The 23,469-nt window shown below is 42.0% G+C and overlaps 2 protein-coding genes across 9 annotated transcripts in view; both read left to right on the plus strand.

Moving 5' to 3' along the window:
• esyt2b (extended synaptotagmin-like protein 2b) overlaps window positions 1-23,469 on the plus strand; it is an 846,120-nt gene that overhangs the window by 638,673 nt on the left and 183,978 nt on the right. The window lies entirely within an intron of this gene.
• sorcs2 (sortilin-related VPS10 domain containing receptor 2) overlaps window positions 1-23,469 on the plus strand; it is a 306,229-nt gene that overhangs the window by 230,046 nt on the left and 52,714 nt on the right. For all 7 annotated transcript variants that reach the window (XR_015496019.1, XM_087261591.1, XM_087261592.1 and 4 more), the window contains 5 exons: window positions 1,161-1,325; window positions 2,192-2,265; window positions 13,172-13,236; window positions 16,486-16,604; window positions 19,894-19,983. Coding sequence is in view for 6 of the 7 variants with exons in the window: in XM_087261591.1 (XP_087117717.1) it covers window positions 1,161-1,325; window positions 2,192-2,265; window positions 13,172-13,236; window positions 16,486-16,604; window positions 19,894-19,983 (513 nt within the window). In the remaining variant the exon portion in view is untranslated. The remainder of the gene's footprint in view (window positions 1-1,160; window positions 1,326-2,191; window positions 2,266-13,171; window positions 13,237-16,485; window positions 16,605-19,893; window positions 19,984-23,469) is intronic.

Raw genomic sequence — 23,469 nt, forward strand, 5'->3', positions numbered from 1 at the left:
ACATGCTTATGATTGACCACAGCTGGTCCCACATTAGCTAATGCATGATTCACCAATCGGATGATTCCTAACTTACTATAAATAGCCAGAGTTCCTTACCTCAGTCAACCGAGTCTTGAAGAATCCTCACTTCCAGCCCTCTTTTCTATTCCTCGTTAGGGTGGCCCAGTGGTTAGCACTGTTGTCTCACAGCAAGAACGTCATTGGTCTATGTCTCTAACAGGCCAGTTGTTGTTTCTGTGCAGAGTTTACACGTGCTCTGTGCTCTCGTGGGTTTCCCCTATTTTCTATGGTTTCCTCCCACAGTTCAAAAACTTGCAACATAGGTGAATTGACCAGACCAAATTAGCAGTATAGATGAGCTCTTAATCAGCAGGATGTCTCTAATCCTTAGTAGTGGAGTTCTCGAGACCTACAGATGTCACAACTTTAATTTGTTCCTTTTGTTCCGGTGGTAGTTGGTGCGCCAGCAGTTTTTGACCGCTGGGTGGCACTTTAACCACAGATATTCAGCTTTGTACCTGAGCTCAAACTCCCCTCTCGCCCTGCAAATGGTAGGGAGCCCCAGGCTCAAGGATCTTATGAGCTCAGGGCTCTCTCCCAGGACAGCATGCCAAACATGCTTTAGAATCAATCATCAGCTAAGTGTGAACTCTTGAAGTAAATCTTTAACATCTAAAAACCATGTGGCAACTCATTTGGACATCACTTTTGGTCACTACTGCGTGTAGTGTTAAATGTAAATAGGGGTCAATAGTTTTATTAACCTTATACAAGTTGAATTCAACCATTACAATATGGGGAACATGATGGACAAAAGTGAAAAACTCCAAACTTGGCAACCAAACTAAAAAGTCAAACTGTAGTTTGTAATAAAAAATGCACACAAAAAAAAAACACAAGTGCAAGAACTAAAATAGACAAAGTAATAATATTGAACTGTTTCTCTCTTTTATTCTCCTGCACATTTCTCAATATGCATGTTTCAATGTTTTTCACAAATAAAATGCAGAATTCACACAGAATGATCAGAAATACATCAACATGGGCAAAGTGTAAATTGTGCGTGGCTGGTCATCACTTTTTGCCACTAGTGTATGCAACTAACCAACATACATCCTGACATGCAGACACTAAATATCACATAATTTTGTTTGTAGGTGATCTTGGTGAGCTCCAGCATCAATGAACGTGACCAGATGCTTTTCATCAGCACAGATGAAGGTGCGTCCTTCCAGCGGCAGCCCGTCTCCTTCACCGTGGACTCTCTCCTCTTCCATCCATCTGAGGAAGACAAACTTCTGGCTTACAGCAAAGAGGCGAAGGTCAGTGATGAAGGTGTTGTCCAGCACTCAAATACAGTCAAAAAACAATGACACAGACTGAAATTCGTGTTCTGAACCAGTTACTCACAAGACCACAATATGTCTTAATTCCGGCTGAATGTTTGTAGTTTTTTTCTTGTCAGACTCAACTGCCTGAATTAGTCTTTGTGGCTTGTTTCAGTATTAATGATTTAGGTCTCGGCTGGCTGCCTTGACCAACTGTTCTCAACACATTTCTCACCCAGCTTTGTTTATTGCTATGCTTTTTGCTCTCCAGCATATTGGCATCCTCATTATTAGAGTTATGAGCACACAGTTTGGCCTTCAGGCCATGGTTGTCTCTCACTAAAGAGCATGTTTACATTGTTAACGGCTGGGTGAGCTATGAGGCAAAAACTCTATGTGTGAATGTGTGTGTGTGTGTGTGTGTGTTTATATGCAGTTGATGAATTGCTATAACCTCTAGATACAGCTTGCAACATGCCGCATTTATCATTGCTTAGATGAAATGCAAAAGACAATGAAAAGTGTGCGTTTGTCTGTGTGTCGTTGTTTATGGTACAGTTTGGTGGGTATTCTCCATGCAAGTGGTGATCAATGTAATCTCATTACAAGGATGATCAATTGGGGACAGATGCACACGCACACAAACAAACTCAACATATGTGATTTTAATTGGTATATATGGACAGTTTCCCACAAACAAATCGTTATATACAGTATGCAATGAATCTAATTTTCATTAGCTTGAGAATTTGCAAAGTGTGCTTTAATCTAATCCACCCTACAAAATCAATGTTATGTGCAGTGCTTGAAGAGTTTACTGACAGTAAATACTGATTTATTTCTCTGTCTTTGTTTTTCAGCTGTATATCTCCACTGATCTGGGCCACAAATGGACTCTGCTTCAGGAGCGCGTTACCAAAGACAGAGTTTTCTGGTGATTATTTCACTCTACATTACTTAAAGTGAACCACATGTTATTTCAAACCTGTCTGGTTTCTTTAGAGACGCATCAAATCAGATGTTAAGCAGAATGTCTGCGCTACTCTTTTCCTAATGATGAAGACAAGAACCTAAAACAGCACATATACATTATAAAAGAAAGATGATGAGCTGTAAAAGTTCAATACCTCAACAAACATATTGTAAAAATGGTCCATGTAACGGTCTGGTATACTAAATGACAGGAAACATGCTTAAATATAAACTCTTTTTTACAAAAGACATTGCTTAACTGGTCATGGACCATGGAAAAGGGCAGCTTGGAAGTTTCCGGGTTGGCAGTTTTTCTAGTTCCGGGTTGGACCCACTTTTGCCTTCAGAACTGCCTAATCCTTTGTGGCATAGATTCAGCAAGGTACTGGAAATATTACTCAGACATTTTGGTCCAGATTGACATGAAAGCATCATGAAGTTGCTGCAGATTTATTGCCTGCACATCCATGATGTGAATCTCTTGTTCCACCACATCCCAAAGGTGCTGTATTGGATTGAGATCTAGTGACTGTGGAGGCCATTTGAGTACAGTGAACTTATTGGCATGTTCAAGAAATCAGTCACTAGATGATTTACGCTTTATGACATGGAGCGTTATTCTGCTGGAAGTAGCCATCAGAAGATGTGTACACTGTAGCCACGTCAAGTTTGGAAGTGTTGTGCGTTCAGAGATGCTCTTCTGCATACCTTGGTCATAACGAGTAGTTTTTTGAGTTACTGTTGCCTTACTATCAGCTTGAACCAGTCTGGGCATTCTCCTCTGACCTCTGGCATCAACAAAGCATTAGTGCCCACAGAACGTTCGAGGTTACTAAAGTAACCCTTCGTTCCCCGAGGAGGGGAACGGAAGCACTATAAGTGGATTTGATTGTAAAATCCACGCATTGGGAGGTTCGGTTCAGAAGCTACTCGTCTGAAAGAGTATTGAACGGGCCAATTAAGAATGAATTGGCAGCGCAAGCCTGCGCAGGTGAGCGGCATAAGCAATCAACTGAGTATATAAGCTCACCTGGCGCAGCAGACGCTATCCTTTTTAAGCTGAAGAGACTTTCAACAGCTAAGGGACAGTCATTATGGCGACGGAGTATAGTGCTTCCGTTCCCCTCCTCGGGGAACGAAGGGTTACTTTAGTAACCTCGAACGTTCCCCTTCGGGGGGAACTTCAGCACTATAAGTGGATTTGATTGTAAAATCCACGCATTGGGAGCCCATTGAAAGCGCCATAATGACTGCACCTTACCAACACCCCCGATGAGGAGATAGTCAAGCAAGCGTGACGCACCCACATCATGGGGGGCGCGGTCCTCCAACGTGTCCCTGGCCCTAATTTATCCTACTTCAACAGAAGTTTTACGGATTTATATATATTTTTTGGGGTGTCGTGAGCATCTAGATAATTCTAGGAATACGACAGTACGTTGGGAAGCGTGCAATCCCGATAGGGAGGACGCTGCGGAGGCCATCCGTTACCCAAGGGGGGATAGATGGCAGAATTTACATATGGACTAGCCCTAAAAAGGGGGAGTACGCATAGCAAAAGAGTGGTTAGCGGGGAGGGAAGACACGGGTCCGCCCAGGGGGGGGGGGGACTTAACCGTGGCTGAATAAGCATATGGGATCGCCTAGTGGGGACCACGCATAGCAGACACCTTTACCCAAAACGCGGGCTGACCAGCGGGCAGACCTACAACGTAGTGGGCCAGCAAGTGACTCCTCCGCTGAGTCAGTGCTGGGGGCCACGGAGGAATCTGCAGGGCTCACCTGACGGGGAACTTTACTGACAGATAAAAAGGCGCACGTATCTCCGTGTTAGGGAAAATGGCGCAGCAAGCGTGTTTCAACACCCTACCGAATTGTTTCCTCAATCACCAAGGGTTACCTAATACCCTTGAGGAAACCGGCTCCACTCGCAGATTGTAAAACCTTGCAAATGTGTTGGGTGTCACCCAGCCCGCAGCTCTACAGATGTCTGTTAGAGGGGCGCCGCGTGCGCGCGCTCGAGAGGATGCGAAGCTCCGAGTGGAGTGCGCACGCGCTCTCGGGGGACGCGGCTCATCTCGGCTCTGATAGTGAAAGAAAGGCATCCACAATCTAGTGGGAACTTATTTCGGTACGGCACTTCCCTGCTGCCGACCGCTATAACAGACGAAGAGCTGCTCAGATGATCTAAACTCTGAGTGCGGTCCGGATAATACGCAAAACGCGAACTGGACAATAAATAAGGGCTGGGTCTGCCTCCTCCGAGGGCAGCGCTTGCAGGCTCACTACCTCGTATTAAAACGGAGTGGTAGGAACCTTGGGCACATATCGCGGGCGGGGTCTCATACGTGAGAGAAGCCAGCCCAATTACAGGCACGAGTCACTGACCGAAAAATGCCTCCGGGTCCCCGACCCTCTAATCGATATCAACGCGACCAGCAGAGCTGTCTTCAGGGACAGAAATATACTGAGTCGAGGATCGAAGGGATCTGACGCGAGGGCGAGATCCTAAGAGGGCATGAGAGGGGGCGGGGTGGATTAATTCGCTTAACGCCCCTGAGGAACCGGATGATGAGGTTATGCGTTCCCACGGTGCTGCCAGCCACCGCGTTATGAGAGCGGAGATGGCAGCCACGTAACCTTGAGTGTGGAGGGCGACAGCCTGCTCTCCAACTTCTCTCGGCGTAAAGAAAGCACAACGCTGATCTGGCAAATTACGGGGGTCTTCTCAGCGAGAGACACACCATTCAGTGAATAGACTTCACGTCAGGGCATAGGCGCGCTCGGGGAGGGGGCTCTAGCCCGAGTGACGGTATTAGCCACCGCAATCGGAGGTTACCCAAGTCTTCCTCGCGTCTAAAATCTCTTCAAAGATCGGCGAGGGTGCCAGGTGGTGCCCTGTCCCTGAGAGAGTAGGTGCTCTCTCGAAGGGACTGCCAGGGGAGGGCTATCGCGAGGGAGAGCTCTGACATCCAGGTCCGGTTGAGCCAGAGGGGCGCAACCAGCAACCTGTTCCTCGTCCTCCCTGACCATGCACAGTAACTGCGCGAGCAGGCTCACTGGGGGAAACGCGTATTGCGCGTGCCCCGAGGCCAGCTGTAAGCCAGTGCATCCGTGCCGAGAGCACTCGGTCAGGGAAAGAACAACTGGCAATGAGCGATCTCGGGGGAAGCAACAGATCGATCTGGGCTTCCCCGAATCGCGCCCATATCAGCTGAACAGACTCGGGGTGGAGTCTCCATGCTCCAGGACGCAAGGCTGCCGTGAGAGCGCATCGGCTGCACGGTTGAGCTTGCCTGAATATGAATGGCGTGCAGCGATTTCAGCCGCGGATGACTCCAGAGGAGCAGACGGCGGGCGAGCTGAGACATGCGGCGAGAGCGCATACCCCCTATACGGCTGATATACGCCACCGCCGCCGTACTGTCCGTCCTGACCAGCACGTGTTGCCGCTCCAACACCGGAAAAAAACTGTGGAGAGCGGGGAACACTGCCAACAGCTCCAGGCGATATGCCAATGCAACTGGGTACCTTTCCACAGGTCCGCAGCCGCATGCCCGCAACGCACAGCCCCCCAGCCCGTGTTGGAAGCGTCTGCTGAAACGACAACAAGACTGGACGCCTGTTCTAGAGACACCCAGGCCTGTAGGAACGAGGGGTCGCTCCAAGGGCTGAGGGCGCGGCGACACAGCGCAGTAACAGAGACTCGGTGTGCGCGCGCGTGCCATGCGCGTCTGGGGACTCGATCGTGAAGCCAGTGCTGAAGTGGTCTCATATAGAATAATCCGAGCGGCATGAAGCGGCTGCGGATGCCATATGCCCCAGGAGCCTCTGAAATTGTTTCAGTGGGACCACTATTTTACTGTCGAGCTCTCTCAGACAGTACAGCATCAGCTGAGCGCGCTCTCCGGAGAGGCGCGCTGCCATGGTGACCGAGTCCAGCTCCAGCCCGAGAGAAGAGATCCTCTGCACGGGGGCGAGTTTGCTCTTTTCTCGGTTGACCTGAAACCCCCACAGGTGGAAGTGCCAGAGCACTTTGTCTCTGTGCATAATCAACTCTGTGCATAATCAAAAGAGAGGGCAATTCAACCAGTCGTAAAGAAATTGAGTATGCAGATGCCCGCGAGCCGAAGGGGCGCTGAGGCACCCTCCGCGGGCTTGGTGAGGACCCGCGGAGACAGAGAGAGCCCGAAGGGGAGGGCTTTGTATTGCCAAGCTCGACCTTCAAACGCAAACCGCAGAAACTGTCGGTGGCGAGGAAGAGTGGAGACATGGAAATACGCGTCCATCAGGTCTAATGCTGCAGACCAACCCAGAGGACGAACGCACCGGAGGATGCGCTTCTGCGTGAGCATTCTGAACGGCAGCTTGTGCAGGCAGCGGTTCAAAACGCGCAGATCTAGGATTGGCCGTGACCCACCGCTCTTTTTGGGCACGATGAAGCGTGGGCTGTAAAACCCGCTCTCCATCTCGGCTGGAGGGAGCGGCTCGATTGCATCCTTCGCCAGGAGGACAGCAATCTCCTCTCGCAAGACAGGGGCGGACAGGGGACTGACCCTGGTGAATACACACCCGTGACTTGGGGGGCCCTTTCGCGAACTGAATCGCATAGCCGAGTCTGATTGTGCGTATGAGCCACCGCGAAGAGCTGGCCCGCGCTAACCAGGCAGGCAGAGCTCTCGCTAATGGACTCATCGCTACAATCGCTGACGTACCAGCAGTGGGGCAGCGCGGAGTGGGTGTGCTGATCCGGGAAGCTCGCGGGTCCCACGGAAAAGCTGGAGGTGAGATATTTGCTCTCACTCCAAACCCGAGCTCCGGAGGGGAGGCTCGAGGGGTGGGAGAAAGGAGACCGTCCTCCCAGCGCTCGTGAGCCACTGGCGAAACGCACCGAATCTGCAAGCTAGAAAGCATAGCGTCCCAGACTGGCAGATTTCGGGCTGTCACATCTGGGGAAGTGAAAAGTGCCCTTTCATAATGTTTTCATGGCAGTAAAAAGTGCCGTTGGAAATGGGGCCCCGCCCTCCAGCGGGGAAAGAGCAAGTTCCCTCTTCTCCAGATGGCCTGTCCCAGGGGCGCTTCGCGGTCCGTTGCCGGACTTAGCGGCGTTCTGGGCAGGGGGGCTGCCTGCTTCCGAGGTGCCCGACGCGCTCGCTTCGCCTTAGGCGTGTGCGGGGGCGGAGCAGCTCTCGTAGGCGGACGCCTTCGGCGAGGAGCAGGTATGAATGGCACGGCGGGCGGAGCGGGCTACGGACCGCCGATAAGACATCACCCACCAACTGCTCTCTCACCGCCTTGAATTCCTGGGTGAATTCACAGACAGTGTCGCCGAACCTGGCTGGGGATATGGGGAAGTCAAGAAAGCGGACTTTGTCGACTTTGCGCATATCAGCCAGGGGTGGCGCTCCTGGACCACTAATGTGGACATCGTCCTCCCCAACGCACACGCAGCGGACTCAGTAGTCCGAAGAGCTAAGTCGGCGGCGGTGCGAAGCTCGTAAGCCTGGGTTGGACCCACCCTCGTGCAGCTCGGCCAGCGCCTGCGCTTGGTAGCGCTGGTAGGTGGCTATCGCATGCAAGGCGGAAGCAGCCTGGCCCGCAGCTATGTAAGCTCTAGCCCCGAGGGAGGTAGATAACTTACAGGCTTTGGATGGGAGACGAGGCGGACCCCGCCAAGAAGAGGCGCCGCGCGGATTTACCGCCATCGCGCACTCAACCTGAGGAATCGCCACATACCCCCTGGCTGTTTCACCGTCAAGAGTGGTTAGGGTGGAGGAACACGCAGCACGAGCAGAAAAAAGTGCTTTACAAGACCGCGTGAGCCTACTGTGCACCTCCGGGAAGAAGGGAACGCCCCTCTAGTCGGTCCGGCCGCGGAGCTGGGGGATAAACCATCTCCAACCCACGGCCGAAGCAGCCCGGGAAAGCACGGCTAACATGTCCGTTTCAGGATCCGTAGTGACAGCGCTCACCAGCCCGAAGGGGGCGAGCGGGTCTGGATCATCATCGGACAATGAAAGCCCACCCTCCGATGCCGCGGTGGACATCTGGTCTCCGGTGTCATCGGGCGTAAGGGCTACCATCTGTTAGACGGATCGCTTCCTCCGCCCGAAGCTTGGATGGAGCGCTTAGAGGAGCGGGAGGTCCGCGGGCCCGTGGGCGACGGATTATCTCTCGCTGAAACCCTCAGATCTGCCCGAGTGCCCGCTGCAGAGCAGGGGACAACTGGGGTGGTTCGCCTTTTTGCAAAGGCTAACCGCGATCTTGCGCAACAGTCATGGCATCGCAATGACGACATGAACTGCCCGCGAGCAGCGCATTAACATGCTGGACCCCCAGACATGTAACACAGTGCCCGCGCCCATCATCCGAGGACAGGAAACCACCGCATCCAGAAACGCACAGTCGGAGCGCCGTCCTGATAAGGACGTGCTGCACGACTGTGTTGCTCTTTCTGTGAAGTTTGCAACTTTATACGCACCGCTCTGGAGGACCGGACCCAAAGAACGCCAGGCAAGGGAGAAACCCAGCTCGACCGTCTGCCACTGCGTGTACACACTCTGGACCGGGAGAATGCTCTCGTTCGCTCAGAATCGCTGGTCACAGCAGGAGGAACCCTCATCGACTCGATCAGAAAGTCTCTGAAGCGAAAAGGATAGCGTCTGCTGCGCCAGGTGAGCTTATATACTCAGTTGATTGCTTATGCCGCTCACCTGCGCAGGCTTGCGCTGCCAATTCATTCTTAATTGGCCCGTTCAATACTCTTTCAGACGAGTAGCTTCTGAACCGAACCTCCCAATGCGTGGATTTTACAATCAAATCCACTTATAGTGCTGAAGTTCCCCCCGAAGGGGAACTGCCGCTCACTGGATATTTTCTCTTTTTCAGAACATTCTCTGTAAAAGAAGATGGTTGTGCGTAAAAATCCCAGTTGATCAACAGTTTCTGAAATACTCAGACCAGCCTGTCTGACACCAATAACCATGCTAAGTTCAAAGTCACCTACACAACTAAAATCACCTTTCATTCCCATTCTGAAGCTCGGGTTGAACTGCAGTAGATCGTCTTGATCATGTCTACATGCCTAAATGCAATGAGTTCCTGCCAAGTGATTGGTTGATTAGAAACTTGCGTTAAAGAGCAGTTGGTGTTACCTAATAAAGTGGCCGGTGAGTGTATATACTATCATATAGAAGATGCTGTTACGCAACTGGAGATACAACAAGTTATTCATCATAAAAGAGCAAATAATCACAATAAGTGCTCTTTTCAAAGTATCTGACATTGTTCGAAAAAATTAATTCTTATAGGGAATAGGGAGGGTTGCGGATTCCAGGAAAAAGTTTTGACACTTTCAGTGAAATAGAGCTATTTATGAAATGAAAACATTCAATGGATGTTAGTCCTTCTTCGTGGAACCACCAATAAAGAACCTGTTAAGTGCAGAATCTCAGTTTAAAATAACTTTTTCTACACCACTTAAGAAAGAAAGTTGTCAATATGGTTTAACTTCACTCTACCTTGCCCTCTCAGACTTTATTTTTGATCTCTTCCCCCCTCAATTCTTTCTGTCTCTCCTTTCACCTTTTTAGGTGAATTCTGCCTATTTTTTTATTTTTCATTCTTTTGCTCTCCTGGTTATGGTTCACTGCTACCACAGCTGGGATTGAAATCCTGGACAGAAGTGATTTATTTCTCCACCCCAAACCAGTTATTCCATCTGACCCTCTCTTTCTCTTTTTTGATCTCTCTTTCCTGATCTTTCACTCTCTCTCTCTCTTTCTCTGTTTGCGTGCCATCCTCCCAGCGCTGCACTTTAACAGATTGTATAGTTTGTCTATGGTTAATACTGATAAAAGTTGAAAAAGTCAGCTCCTTGTCAGCATCTGCCACAATAAAGTCCATGCAGCACATGTTTTATTTGACCAGAGGTTTTACAATGACACTGTAAATCTGAAGCAGTCTTTCCTTGATTCCTCAGCCGGGGGTTTGATAAGGGTCATACTCTACTGTCTCCAGACCTCTTTAAAACGTCTCTGAGAATTAGCTCAGAAGACACGACAGGATCAGTTCGCATTGAGGGTTGAGGCTCTCTTGTCCTCGCCGTCTGCTTCCTCGCTCATAAAATAGCAGAAGGGGAGGTCTGCAGAGGAGAGAGGCCATAAATCAGTGTGGCTTTAATGGACAGGGATGCTGCCTGCGAGGGTGGTCTGGACCATGCGGTCAGGAGATGAGACTAGAGCTCATCGTGACTCATTATGTGTTGTTGAGATGTGATGGTTAAGTAATCTGCCATAAATCACAGTGGAGCAAGATTATGCTGTTATTATGCGGATGTAAATATTTTTATGTACTAAACCATTGCTTTTGAAATATTAGAGGGATTTGGAACATCACAGATGTTGGAAAATATATTCTCAGGTTTGTCAGTCATCGTGCAGATTTCTATATGCAATCCTGAGACAAATGCATATACTGCAAGGGAAATATTCAATACAATTATAATAAGTATCATGATAGCACAAGCATATATATATATATATATATATATATATATATATATATATATATATATATATATATATATATATATATATATATATATATATATATATATATATATACACTAATAACACTAGTACAAGTCATATATTCTATCAAAAAGGCAATATAACAATCATATTGTGAAATGTTACCTAAATTTAACTCCTTGCTTTGCGAATATTTTTACAAATATAATTTATTCCTGTGATCAGTGTCACATTACATGATTCTTTATCATAGTGATAGCTGATAGTTGCAATTCTTTTAAATGATGAGACATTGTGTTCTTCGTTATATTTTGTTTGATACAAAATTGTTTACAGGGTGTTTGCGGGCTCTTAAAAGAATGAAAAGTTTATAAATAAATTAGAAAAATTTAAGGCACTTAAAATTTTTTTAAAAGTCTTAAATGCTATTTTACAAGCTATTTAATTTTGTATCAGTAGACTAAAATTTAATGTGCAAATATTGGGATGCTGCGTTGTTTATGAAATCAATAAAATCCTGCTGGATTTGACATCACACTGCTTTGTTCACTGCAGCAAGCAAGGCAACACCATTATTCCTGCTGTTGTAGGCACCACCTGCTGAATTAAAATTTGTATTCAATATATGAATGATGTTTTAGTTTAGGATTAGTTTCCTACAATCAGCATTTAATAAATATAATCTAAGCTAAAATGTCTCCATTTTTACTGGTTGAAACCTAAAGTGACCATGAGATCTTAAAATATATGGAAAGAGTCTTAAAAGGTATTAAATTTTACTCTCTAATACATACCCTGAATAAACTTTTCTGTATTTTTAATAAATGCAAATTTTAAATCAGCAATTATGTTGAAGAAGATATTTTGTTTATTGAAATTGCTATTACAATCACCTGATCAATTGAATGTTTACACAATGGAAAGAAATCTAGTTAAAGCTATGTATAGATCCTCCTCTGAAAACTAGAGACATAATTGCTGAGAAATTCATCTCTGATTTACAGAAATAAGTCAATCTTTCATATATGTTCAAGTAGAAAATTATTATTGTAAATAAAACAGCTGTTTTTAACCTTTGGGATGAATGGTCAGATGTATTAAAGGTGGCTATATATGCCAGGCTAGCAAATAGTGTAAAAAAAAAACCTACAGTTACCTTACTATATCTTTGTGTTTCCACCTTTGAAGTTAAAAATATTTAATGTATACATTAAGCATATCTACATGTAATATAAATCTACACTATGATAGGTAAATTCTTTGCTTATTAAATTGATTACTTTAGTTAGATTCACTTTTTAGATACACTAAAGACATAAAATATGGAGAGGATCTGCTGGTTACAACCACATTGAATTAAATAAACATACTTGAAACTGATATAACTAATAAAGCAGAGTAATTCACCCAACAGATCCTCCTTTGAAGGATCTTATTTTTCCAACAATGTCTGTTTTTTCCTTGGAGTCTTTGCAAAACATGAAGTAGCATATCATAAGGCACATACAATATCTTTGAAAGTGCAGTTCAGAGGCTTAGAATTAAAAAAAATGCTATCATTCACTTATGTAGATAATGTGTATTGTCATATTTATCAATTTTATTCTTTCTATGAATGGCCTTGAATTATAACTTAACTTTAACTTCTTATTAGATACAATATCACTGTTTCAGTATCAGATCCATACATAATATTTCTGAATTCCAACATTTTTAATGGCAGCATGAGGAACTCAATTGAAAGAAAATCTCTTCAAAGAAAGAGATTCAGTTAATCTCCTGCTTGCTAAAAATGCTTAAATATAATGTAGTGTTTGTCCAGATTTACTGAGCTAGAACTTCACTGAGCAGCTTAGTAGCCTCCAAACTATTGTTTTTACCACAAATAGACTAAATACAGTGAACTGCCTGCATTCCTTGAAACCAAGGTCTTTGTATGTGACTGTATGGGTGGGGAGGTTCTGCTAGCTAAGTGATTTGTTTTTAAAGTGATAGCGCACAGAAAGGGAACACTCTGTCATAATTTGCACACTGTGATTTATGACTGTTCTTTAAAGAAAAAAAGAGAAATTATGAAGACAAGCATTCAGGCTTCTAAAAGAGGACAAAAGCACAATCATAAAAGATAGATTTGCACTGCCTTTGTGCAAGAAGAAAGTCTTCAGAGTTTCACTTTTGTCTAATAAAGATACCAGACGAACACTGGAGTGAGCAAATGATAACAGAAGCTTAATTTTGTTGTGAACTTTCACTTTAAATCGCCCTTCTGTGTGTGTCTGTATGAGTCACTCTTGCTTGATCAACGCAACGTGTTACTAACAGTATGCTTTGTTTAAGGGCCGTGACGGGGGTGGATGTGGATCCTGATTTGGTTCATATGGAGATGCAAGACATCAGCGGCGGTAAGGGAGCTTGTGTGTTTGTGGAACAGTGCATTTTAATTCAGTTCTTCATACCGTAACAGAAAACAGTGAAAGAGGGCAGATGGGTCATTTTAGGGCTTTTGCCTCATTCACACATGAGACTTTCAGTGAATTCCTCCTGATGAGCTGTTTTGCGTGTGTGTGTGTGTGTGTGTGTGTGTGTGTGTGTGTGTGTGTGTGTGTGTGTGTGTGTGTGGCGCACAGACACAAAGCTCCATCACACTCAAGCCAGTGAAGGTTAAACACTGCCTGACAGTCACACAGATACAGTACACTCAAGCCCTTAGGGTGTAAATGATCACAGTGGACAAATACATCACATCCCTCTGACAAACAGGCATTCACTTACGCTCACATTCACACCTACAGTGGAGATCAAAATTAATCCTATTTTAAATAATCATAAAGGACATTTTTCAAGTGTATTACCTGAGAGACACATATTTTAAAGCACTATATAAAAACCTAATTAGAAAGTGAACAAGGGTTTCCATCCTATCCATCCATCCATTTTCTTCCACTTTTCCAGAGTTTTAATCCTAATGCCAAATAAATCTTTTTCTTTTTTTAAATATCTTTTAAAATTTTACAAAAAAAAATAAAAATCCCACAGGCGGATTAGGTGAGTTTCCATCAAGTTGTAAGAGGTTCTGACTGTAGTATTGGTAACCTAGTAACAAACAGTAAGCAACCAAGCAAGCATAATGGAGTCATGTGGGTGTATGTCCCCCACATCACACTTTATTCTGCAAATGCATTTCCATCTCCTATTATTTGCAATAACCAATTTTTTTTTTTTTGTCCAAAACCACCTCAAGGGAGAGTAAAAACCTTTTTGAAATTAAAGGGTACAAGTTTGAAATGTGCAACATAGACTCATGCTGAAAACATAGCCCTTATACATTTCTGGAAATCACAAATTCTGTAGCCAGAGCTTTGTATGGCTGCTTTTTATCTTTAATACGAATGCTAAAGGGCGGTATGACGCTGTCCTTTTCTTGATTACCAGCTGACCGCTTACCTCCATATGGACAGCTTTTCCGCTGTTGCCAGTTTGTCCAGTAGCTTTAGGGAAGGGGGGTGGGCGGGTCAGTCTGTGCTTTTTAAAACGCTATTGGCTGGGTTTATGAGTGTTTATGAGGGTGAGTCTTGCCAAAGACCAAAGATGCGTCTCTCACTGGAATCAAACAAAGCTTAACAGCAAAACAAGGCACATAACACATCAAGCTGCAACTCACCACCAGCGACACTAAGCGACGAGAGCCTGACAGGACACAGACATGAACAACAACAAACTGACAAAGAAAAACAGAAACACTGGATTGATAAAGGCGCATAAATGCACTACACCTGTGGCATGCTGATTAGTCAGCTGAGCGGAGCTAACCAACGGCAAGTGAGGGTGACAACAATCCATGTGACCACAGCTGATGACATGTAAACACAACTTACAGCCACGCGATCCATACACAGACATACGCGCACGCACACACACACACACACACACACACACACACACACAAAAGGAACAGACAGATCCATGAACCATGACAGAAAAAGTGTACACAACGGTAGATTTGGTAGATTTGCGAAAACAAAATTAGCACAAAAAACGTTGCTCCTTGAGCATATTTTGGCCCTGGGAGTAAGTAGTAAGTTCGAGTAAGTAGTAAGTTCAAAATTTGGCATTTCCATCACTTGTTTCTCATGTGATATACTTCAAAATTTTTATTAACACAGGATGAACGAAACCCAAGTATTAATCAAAATAATGCAACCTTTTTCCTGTATCTTCCCAGTTACTGGTGTTAATTGGGCTCCTAGTCATCATTTTCTTAATTTTCACTCTTGAAGTTTTATTCTGCAAGATATTGAACCATAGAAAGACACTGAAGTCTCCAACTGCATGATGTCCAGATGAAGGCCAATGGATGAGATCTTTTAGCCATGGTTTACTTCAAGCTGCTTGAACCAAACCTGCATTTTTACTATGTCACTAGCTTCCAGAAAGGCAGGCTGTCCATAAAAGACAAGATCATGAAAAGACATGATCATCTAAAGCAGTGGTTCCCAAACATTTCAGCCCGCGACCCCCAAAATGACAATGCCAGTGACTCGCAACCCCAATATCCTCTAAGATGGTTATAAATACAGAAATCTTACTTGCAATGGCGCACACACACCAATCAACCCAAGTCTATTCTTCATTTAATTTTTAATCATTTTAATTTTTTTGTAAATAGCTTTGTAAATTTACTGTAAATGGCTTCAATTTCTTGGTTATTTTGTAAAACATTGTTCTACTAGGATTGTATAGCCACAACTAAAATTAAATGATGAAATTTAAGTTATTTTAGTAAAATAATTAATTTTTATAAATAGTCCTTAAGCTTTGATCTCTACTGTTGGGTTGGTGTGACATCGGCAGATGCAGACCTCAAGTGTTTTAGCATCAGCTCAGTGACTCTTTCAGTCACTCATAAGATGTGCTGAGTGTGTGCGTGTCTGGGGGTGCGCGCGTGTGTGTGTGCACGTCTGACCTTGTGTGACAGAAGACAGAAGCAAAGCGCTCAGCTATTCTAATTGCTTTTTAATGAATTTCTCTGCTGTACTGCCTTGATTAACTATTCGTCCTCTTCAGTGAAGTAGTCTGCCCATTTGTTTGCCTAAAATTATTAACGAAAAAAAAAAAAAACAGAGAACGAGAGGAAACAACATTATGAGAATAGCAATTAAGCTGCCCACTTTGATAAGTAACCTTTGGCCATGAATTTTGGAGCATTCATTCTCCTCTCATTTTTCATCATTTTCCAATTGGTTGTCAGTTTTAAAGCACGTTTAGAGGATTGATAAATGTATGTGTGTGTGTATGTTTTGTAGAGGTTGCTGAGCCAGCTTTTGTGTGCGATTCTAAATAGAAAGGCCACGTCAACAGGGCACCTCGCCACTGTTTTCCCATAATTAATTTCCTGCCATTCTGGAGCAAAGCAGTTAGTGTCCAGTGAGGATCAGCTTTAGCTAATTTTGTTAAGAGCTCCTTGTTTTTGTTTTTTTTCTCCCTCTTTTGCTTCATTCACCTCTGGAATGGTCTCTGCACACTCGGTTACAAAAGCAGAATGATCAGGCATTGAAATATAAAAAAGACAACGAAAAAGTCCTTTCAAACATTTGAAAGTCAAACACTTTTCTATAATCTGCTTGTGTTTTTTTGTTTTTTTCTTTCAACAGGATACCTTTATGTCACATGCCTCATCCAAAATTGCTCTGATAAAATGGTGACTGCGCAATTCCTGGGGAAGATTGACCACAATTCACTCTCGGTGCAAGATGAATACATATTTGTGAAGGTAAAACTGAATATTTATAGCGGTCACACTTTAAAATAAGCTTTCATTAGTTAAGGTTAGTTAATGTATTTATTAATAATGCACTAATAATGAAGAATACATGTACAGCATTTATTATTTGTTCAGTAATCTCACACTTTATTTTGATGGTCTGTTTATTCATTTCAAGTTAGATTGCAACTAGTTCTCATTAGATTATAAGTAGACTGTTAGGTTGGGGTTAGGAGTTAGGGTTAGTGTAAGTTGATATGTACTTGAAAAGTTTCTTAAAGTCAGTTTTATGTCTGTTGAAGGAGCATTATCAACAGATATTAAGCAGACAGTCTACTAATACTCGTCGGCCATCAAAATAAAGTGTTACCTTCTGTAATTCTTTTATTACAACATCTGTCAACATTTTTAATACAAGTCATTATTTTATAGGTTATGTGTTGAGAATCTGATTTTGTTAATTGCTCTTGTGTGCTTTAATTTTCTCCAATAAGGGATAATAATGGTATTAGATATTTTAAAGGAAATGAATATTAAGAGGGAAACATGACCTAAACTGAACAACAGCTGCAAACGTACTCCAACTGCCACAAACACTGACATAAAGCTTTTCATATAACATTGCGAGGCGTGAGGCTCAAAGTAATAAGGGGCCAATCAAAACAGTCTTTTGCACACTTAAGTTTGTTGTTTAGAATGGAGATGCACGGCTTGCATGCGCAAAAAGGTAGTGGTGCATACACGGTGCCACTTACGTTTTCCAGAAGCACCTACAGTGCAGTGGGTTAAAAAAAGTCAACTTTTTTTTATGTAACTGCAAAAACATGAGACAATTGGCGAAAAACTCTTACTGCAAATAGAAAACAGTGTCTAAATCTCACCTCAAACAACACTTTCGGTGTATTCGCACTTAAACTCTTACAATATTATCCAGCTGTAAGCAGCAGTTTGCATTCTAATAACATTGTAAATTTATGCTGCAATTATTTATGCTCCAATGAACAATACATGTATAGCATTTATTGATCATAAATCAACATTTACTTTATTAAAATTTAAGTTCATGCTTGTTAGCATGAGTTAATGCATTGTTAGTTAACAAGAAATAAAAATCAACAAACGTACAGTGCTTAGCATAATTGAGTACACCGCATTTTGAAAATGAAATTATTTTTACCCATTTCTAAGTGAATATAGGCAATGTATTTTGGTGCATTTAAACAAACAGATTTATTAAACAAATATATTTATGAACTTATATTTTAGCACCAAAAATATTTATAAATATTGCACAGAAATATTTAGAATATTTAAAAATATTTAGAAATGTAAAGATAATACAAATATAACATATAAATTTGGGTATGCTAGTTTTAAGACTGTTATTATAAGTTATTTTGTCAGATAAGTACTGACTAATCAGTAATGTATATGCAAAAATATAATATTGTATAGCTTCCTATTAAAAATATGAATATAAAAGAGAGATTTGTGAGCGGTGTACTTATATATGCTCAGCACTTAATTATGTTAACAAATGTGATTAAATACTGTAGTAAATGTTTTGTTTATTGTTTGTTCATGCTACTATTTACATTAACATTAGCAAATAATGTTATCTAATACAATCTTATTATAAAGTGTTTACAAGATGTGTATTCACGTGTAGAAATAATGTACTTTACCCAGGGAAAATAATACTTTACCATTGACAAGGCCATATTTTGTATGCTTGACAAGCTAAATGAATGGGCTTTCAGTTATTATTACCTAGATAACCTGTATAGGGAGTCTGTTGCTACAGTTTTTCGGTTGTTCTTGACAAACACCTGACTGCAGAATGTTACTATAATGTTACTGATCAGAATGAGATACAGTAAATGTATTTATAGCAGAGCCAGGACAATACACCTGCAGCACTATCAGTGTTAATCCTACATAGAAAAGCATGACCAGCAATTAACCTTGTGCCTTTGGCTGACATTGAAAAAAAACTGTTAAGCGCTAGACCTCATGGGCAGTTCATGGCTCACTGAATGTTTTTGCAGTTGCAGACCTGAGCTATTTTTCAACATAGTGCCTATTTTCACGTCTATAGACTGATGACGTCTCTCATCTCTTAAGCACATACAGCAACAGGATTCAGACGCTGGAATATTTTCAGACTCTCATTTTCTTTTACTGTTAAAAGTGCTGAAGTGGGCAAAGTTTCCAAGTTGATCAATGAAACAAGTCTAGTGACTGAATCAATAAAACATGTCTAGTTTGTCTGCAAATACAATGCCCTCCTTCATATTCTAAGCAAACTATCAAAAGGCTGAACATTAAATATATTTTGACACTGGCTTTGCTGCTCATATTTATTAAAAGTGTCAGTATTAGCTGATGTCTAAACATGGACGTCTTAAAACAAACAAAGCCAAATTTGTGCTCTTATTGAAAACCTATTAGATGTCATACAATAGTCTAAAATTGACTACCCAATAAATACACGGATTAGACAGACTTCACATATGTAGTCATTCATCCTTGCCTATTTAATGACTGGTCTAGTTTTGAACTATTGCTAGACAACTATTAGGTTTTCCCTGACCACACAGATTTAGCCTTGTTTTAACAAAGATGTCTATATGTCTTTTCTGTAAACACAAAATAGCTTGCTAGTTTGCCACTGACAACAATCATGTGAACATACTACATCTTATCATATATATAACAATTAATATGCTGTAGTGCTAAATATATCAAGTTAATATGCAGTTTGGCTACAAGACTGATCTTAATTTGGGTTTATGTTGACATACAGTGCTATTTTTTCCAGTCTTCCATCTGCTTTTTTGACTACTAAATTCCCTTTTCTGATCTTTTTTTAATTAGCCAGGTGCTCAAGGACTTTTGTTCTTGTTCTGTATTAATTTCTTTCACTCTCTCACCTGCTTTTGAAAGGATTGCAGCTGTTGAAAAGGAATTTAGATTTGCCCTTGAGAAACAGAATATGAAATGTTTGTCTGGTCAAAGATGTGCTGATGCAGGGTGGATGCAACTCATGTAAACTGTAGAGAGTTTGTACCAAAAAAAAAAAAAAATTGTGTTAGAGACTGAATCAGTTGGGATAATACCAGTGAGGTACTGTAAAATTGACAGTGTGAACTGAAAATGGCAAGGATGCATAGGAAAGAGATCAGTTTGTCTCCAAACTGCTGACAGTAAAGACAGGATTCCATCACTGGAATAGTGAAATAAAAACTGCACTAGTAAAGAAAATAAACAAACTATTTTTCTGTTTTTTTTTTTCTAGGTGACTACAGGAAATCGGACCAAATATTATGTCTCATACCGGAGGAATGAATTTGTTCAGATGAGATTCCCTAAATATTCTCTTCCAAAGGTACGGTTTACTTTTTGGTTAGATTCTTTTTTCGTGTGTTAGTGTGTTTGTGTGTGTGTGTGTGTGTGTGTGTGTGTGTGTGTGTTTGTGTGTGTGTGTGTGTGTGTGTGTGTATTAGAAGAATTTCATATTTTTAAAGGGCACCTATTTTACCCCTTTTTGTGTCTCCAGAATGTGTCTGTAAAGTTTTAGCTCAAAACATCTATCAGGTTATTTATTATACCTTTTATAAGTTTGTAATTTTCAGCTCTGAGCACCTTGTAGCTGTTTTTGTGGCCTGTACCTTTAATGCTAGTTCTCTCCACCCACCATTCTCACGTGCCTGTCAGAGTGTGCCTCAATCTCCACCTCGGCTGAGTCAGATAAACAGAAAAAAAAGAAGCAGATCTTACGTAACATTTGTGAAAAATACTACAGTAAGAACTTTACTAATGATTAATTGATGTATTTGTTGTGGAGCTAATTTAAGCCTTTCGATGAGCCACACACAATGTTGTTACAAAGTTCAAGCACACATATACACACACAAGGTAATATCGACTGTTGTGTGGACATCTGTCATGTTAATGTATAAAGTAAAACCGATTTAACATCCACAAACCGGGATTGAAGCGTCTTCTTTTATAATTGTGTTGACATGTGGCTGTGCTGAAAAAGACAGTAAAATTGACAGTCTAAAAAGGTTGTAAAACTCATTCTTGATCACATTTGATGATGACTGATGATCACAGAGAGCTGAACAGATCTTTTAATCCAAGTTGCTTTGCACATTTCCTGTCTTGCTTGATATGAATATAAGCGTTACTACAGAGACATGTTTATACGCGGCTGTCAATCAATTCGGTGGGTGGGGAAACCGCACTCCTATGTAACGTTGCAGTGGGCCTCAAAATGGAAAGGAATTGGATCCTATTTTAATGACAGGTAATTTAAAAAATATATTGTCTTTATATTACCCCAATATGACTGTGGACACACTATACCTACAAACACTTCTGTCCAAACAGCTAACAAAAGATGATTTTTATCATAGGTGCCCTTTAACTGTACTGTTTAAAGCACCTTTTGTGTTGATTAAGTGAACAGACATTTATGATATGTTTAAAAAATCTCTTCATTTTATTTTTTTAAATATTGTAGGATTGTTTCACTGTATGTTAAGCAGTCTTTGGGAAAATGTATATATTGGTTACTATGTAAGGAAAGTAATGTGAAAGGATGAGTATGAAAGAGTAAGATCCTGCATATTGTTGAATATATTGTTGAATGTGTAACTTTGTAAAACACAACACTGAAATTAAGCAATATCAAGCTTGACAATTGCAAATGATTTGCATTTGTTTATATTTGTCTATGCACACATTTTGTGTTTATTTAGTTGGGTTAATTACTAGTTTATTCATTCATTCATTCATTCATTCATTCATTCATTCAATCATTTTCTTTTCGGCTTAATCCCTTTATTAATCAGGGGTCGCCACAGTGGAATGAACCGCAAACTTATCCAACATATGTTTTACGCAGCGGATGCCCTTCCAGCTGCAACCCATCACTGTGAAACACCCACACTCCCATTCACACACCTACAGTTGATGTCAGTATTATTAGCCACCCTTTGATTTTTTTTTTTTAAATATTTCCCAAATGATGTTTAACAGAGCAAGTAAATTTTCACAGTATGTCAGATAATATATTTTCTTCTGGAGAAAGTCTTATTTGTTTTATTTAGGCTAAAATAAATGCTGTTTTTTTATTTTTTAAAACCATTTAAGATCAAAATTATTAGCCCCTTTAAGCTGATTTTGTTTTCAGTAGCCTATAGAACAAACCATCATGATACAATAACTTGCCTAATTACCCTAACCTGCCTAGTTAACCTAATTAACCTAGTTAAACCTTTAAATGTCACTTTAAGCTGTATAGAAGTGTCTTGAAAAATATCTAGTCAAATATTATTTACTGTCATCATGGCAAAGATAAAATTAATCAGTTATTAAAAATGAGTTATTAAAACTATTATGTTTAGAAATATGTTGAAAGAAATCTGTACATACACCATAGCCAATTTAGGGCCTACTCATACTATGCCCGGATCTTTGGGAAGTGTGAGTGCTCTGAATCGGGCTCAGGCATGGTTCACTTGGGCTTTGGAGCGGTACGCTTGTGAGTGAGTGCAAAACGTGCCTGAGTCCAAAACTGAAAGCGAGACGTGACTTTTAGGGACTGTTTGATATGGATTTATTAATCATTCTTACGGTTAAATTAACTCAAACTGTCGTAGTTGATTAAAGACGCAAACCGCGCACCACAACTGCGCCTTCAGCAAATCTCCTAATCCTTGCAGCACGAGGACTTTATGATTGTTTATGAGCGTCACAAGTGGCTGATCTGTTCGGCGAAATATTTGACTGCATATCACCACATATCAAATGACTAAAACGATAGAACTAAAGAAATCTTCACTGTGCTGAGCAAAAGCGCTTGCTGAAGAGCGTCAGATGACGTAAGTGTGCCCAGGCCCGAATGTAATGTGAGTGTGGGTCGTCGGGGGAGACGGGAGGGGGGACAAGCGTGCTTTGGCCCAGTTCAAGGCAACTGTACATAGTGTGAGTACGCCCTTAGCTTACACAATTCACCTGTACTGCATGTCTTTGCCCTATGGGGAAAACCAGAGCACCTGGAGGAAACCCACATGAACACGTGAAGAACATGCAAACTCCACACAGAAATGCCAACTGACCCAGCCGACGCTCAAACCAGCGATCTTCTTGCTGTGAGGCGAAAGAGCTACCCACTGCACCACTGAACCGTCCAATGACTAGTTTATATAGTATATAATATTCTCAAGTAAGTCTCATAAGTCTTTGCACACTTGCATTTAGGGTTCATTAAACCCATTAAAAATCATTAGACATCGGTGTATAACACATTTTGGTAAAATGTGCCATAAAAGAAAAAGAAAACTACTTCCTGCAAAATATATTATCAAATCATTTATGATTAATTTGTACCTTTAATACCTACATTAAAAATCAAGTACTTTTACTGAAGTAGAACTTTATTAGAGCATCAGCACTTTTTTTCTCATGCATGATTTGTGTACCTCGTTTACCTCTTATTCTCTCTAACATCAGCCGTTGCAACATTTTATCATTGCGTGCCTGAAGTTACTGATGTTTTTGCTTGGACCGTGCACTAACTGTGTTTTAGTGTTTGAAGGTGGTTATTGTTCTTTTATCAGCTGCAGCTGTTGCGGATTAAACTTGAAAACCAAAGACTGACTATGACGTATTGCCGCAATATGTATGAGCTGAAGTGCACAGTTGGTGTCTAGCACTGAAACCCTACACCATTACAACCCAGATGTGGGTTTTAACCTACTGAGGAGCCGTGATGTATGGCAGTAATATGCCGGCGAAAGAAGACAGCTGGGTAAGGGTTACAGCTGATGACTGACCAGGCTGTCTGTGGCTCTAACCCAAGGGA

Source organism: Danio rerio, chromosome 7 (genome assembly GCF_052040795.2).
Source record: "Danio rerio strain M-AB ecotype USA chromosome 7, GRCz13ab, whole genome shotgun sequence".
In the NCBI taxonomy this organism is placed as follows: Eukaryota; Metazoa; Chordata; class Actinopteri; order Cypriniformes; family Danionidae; genus Danio; species Danio rerio.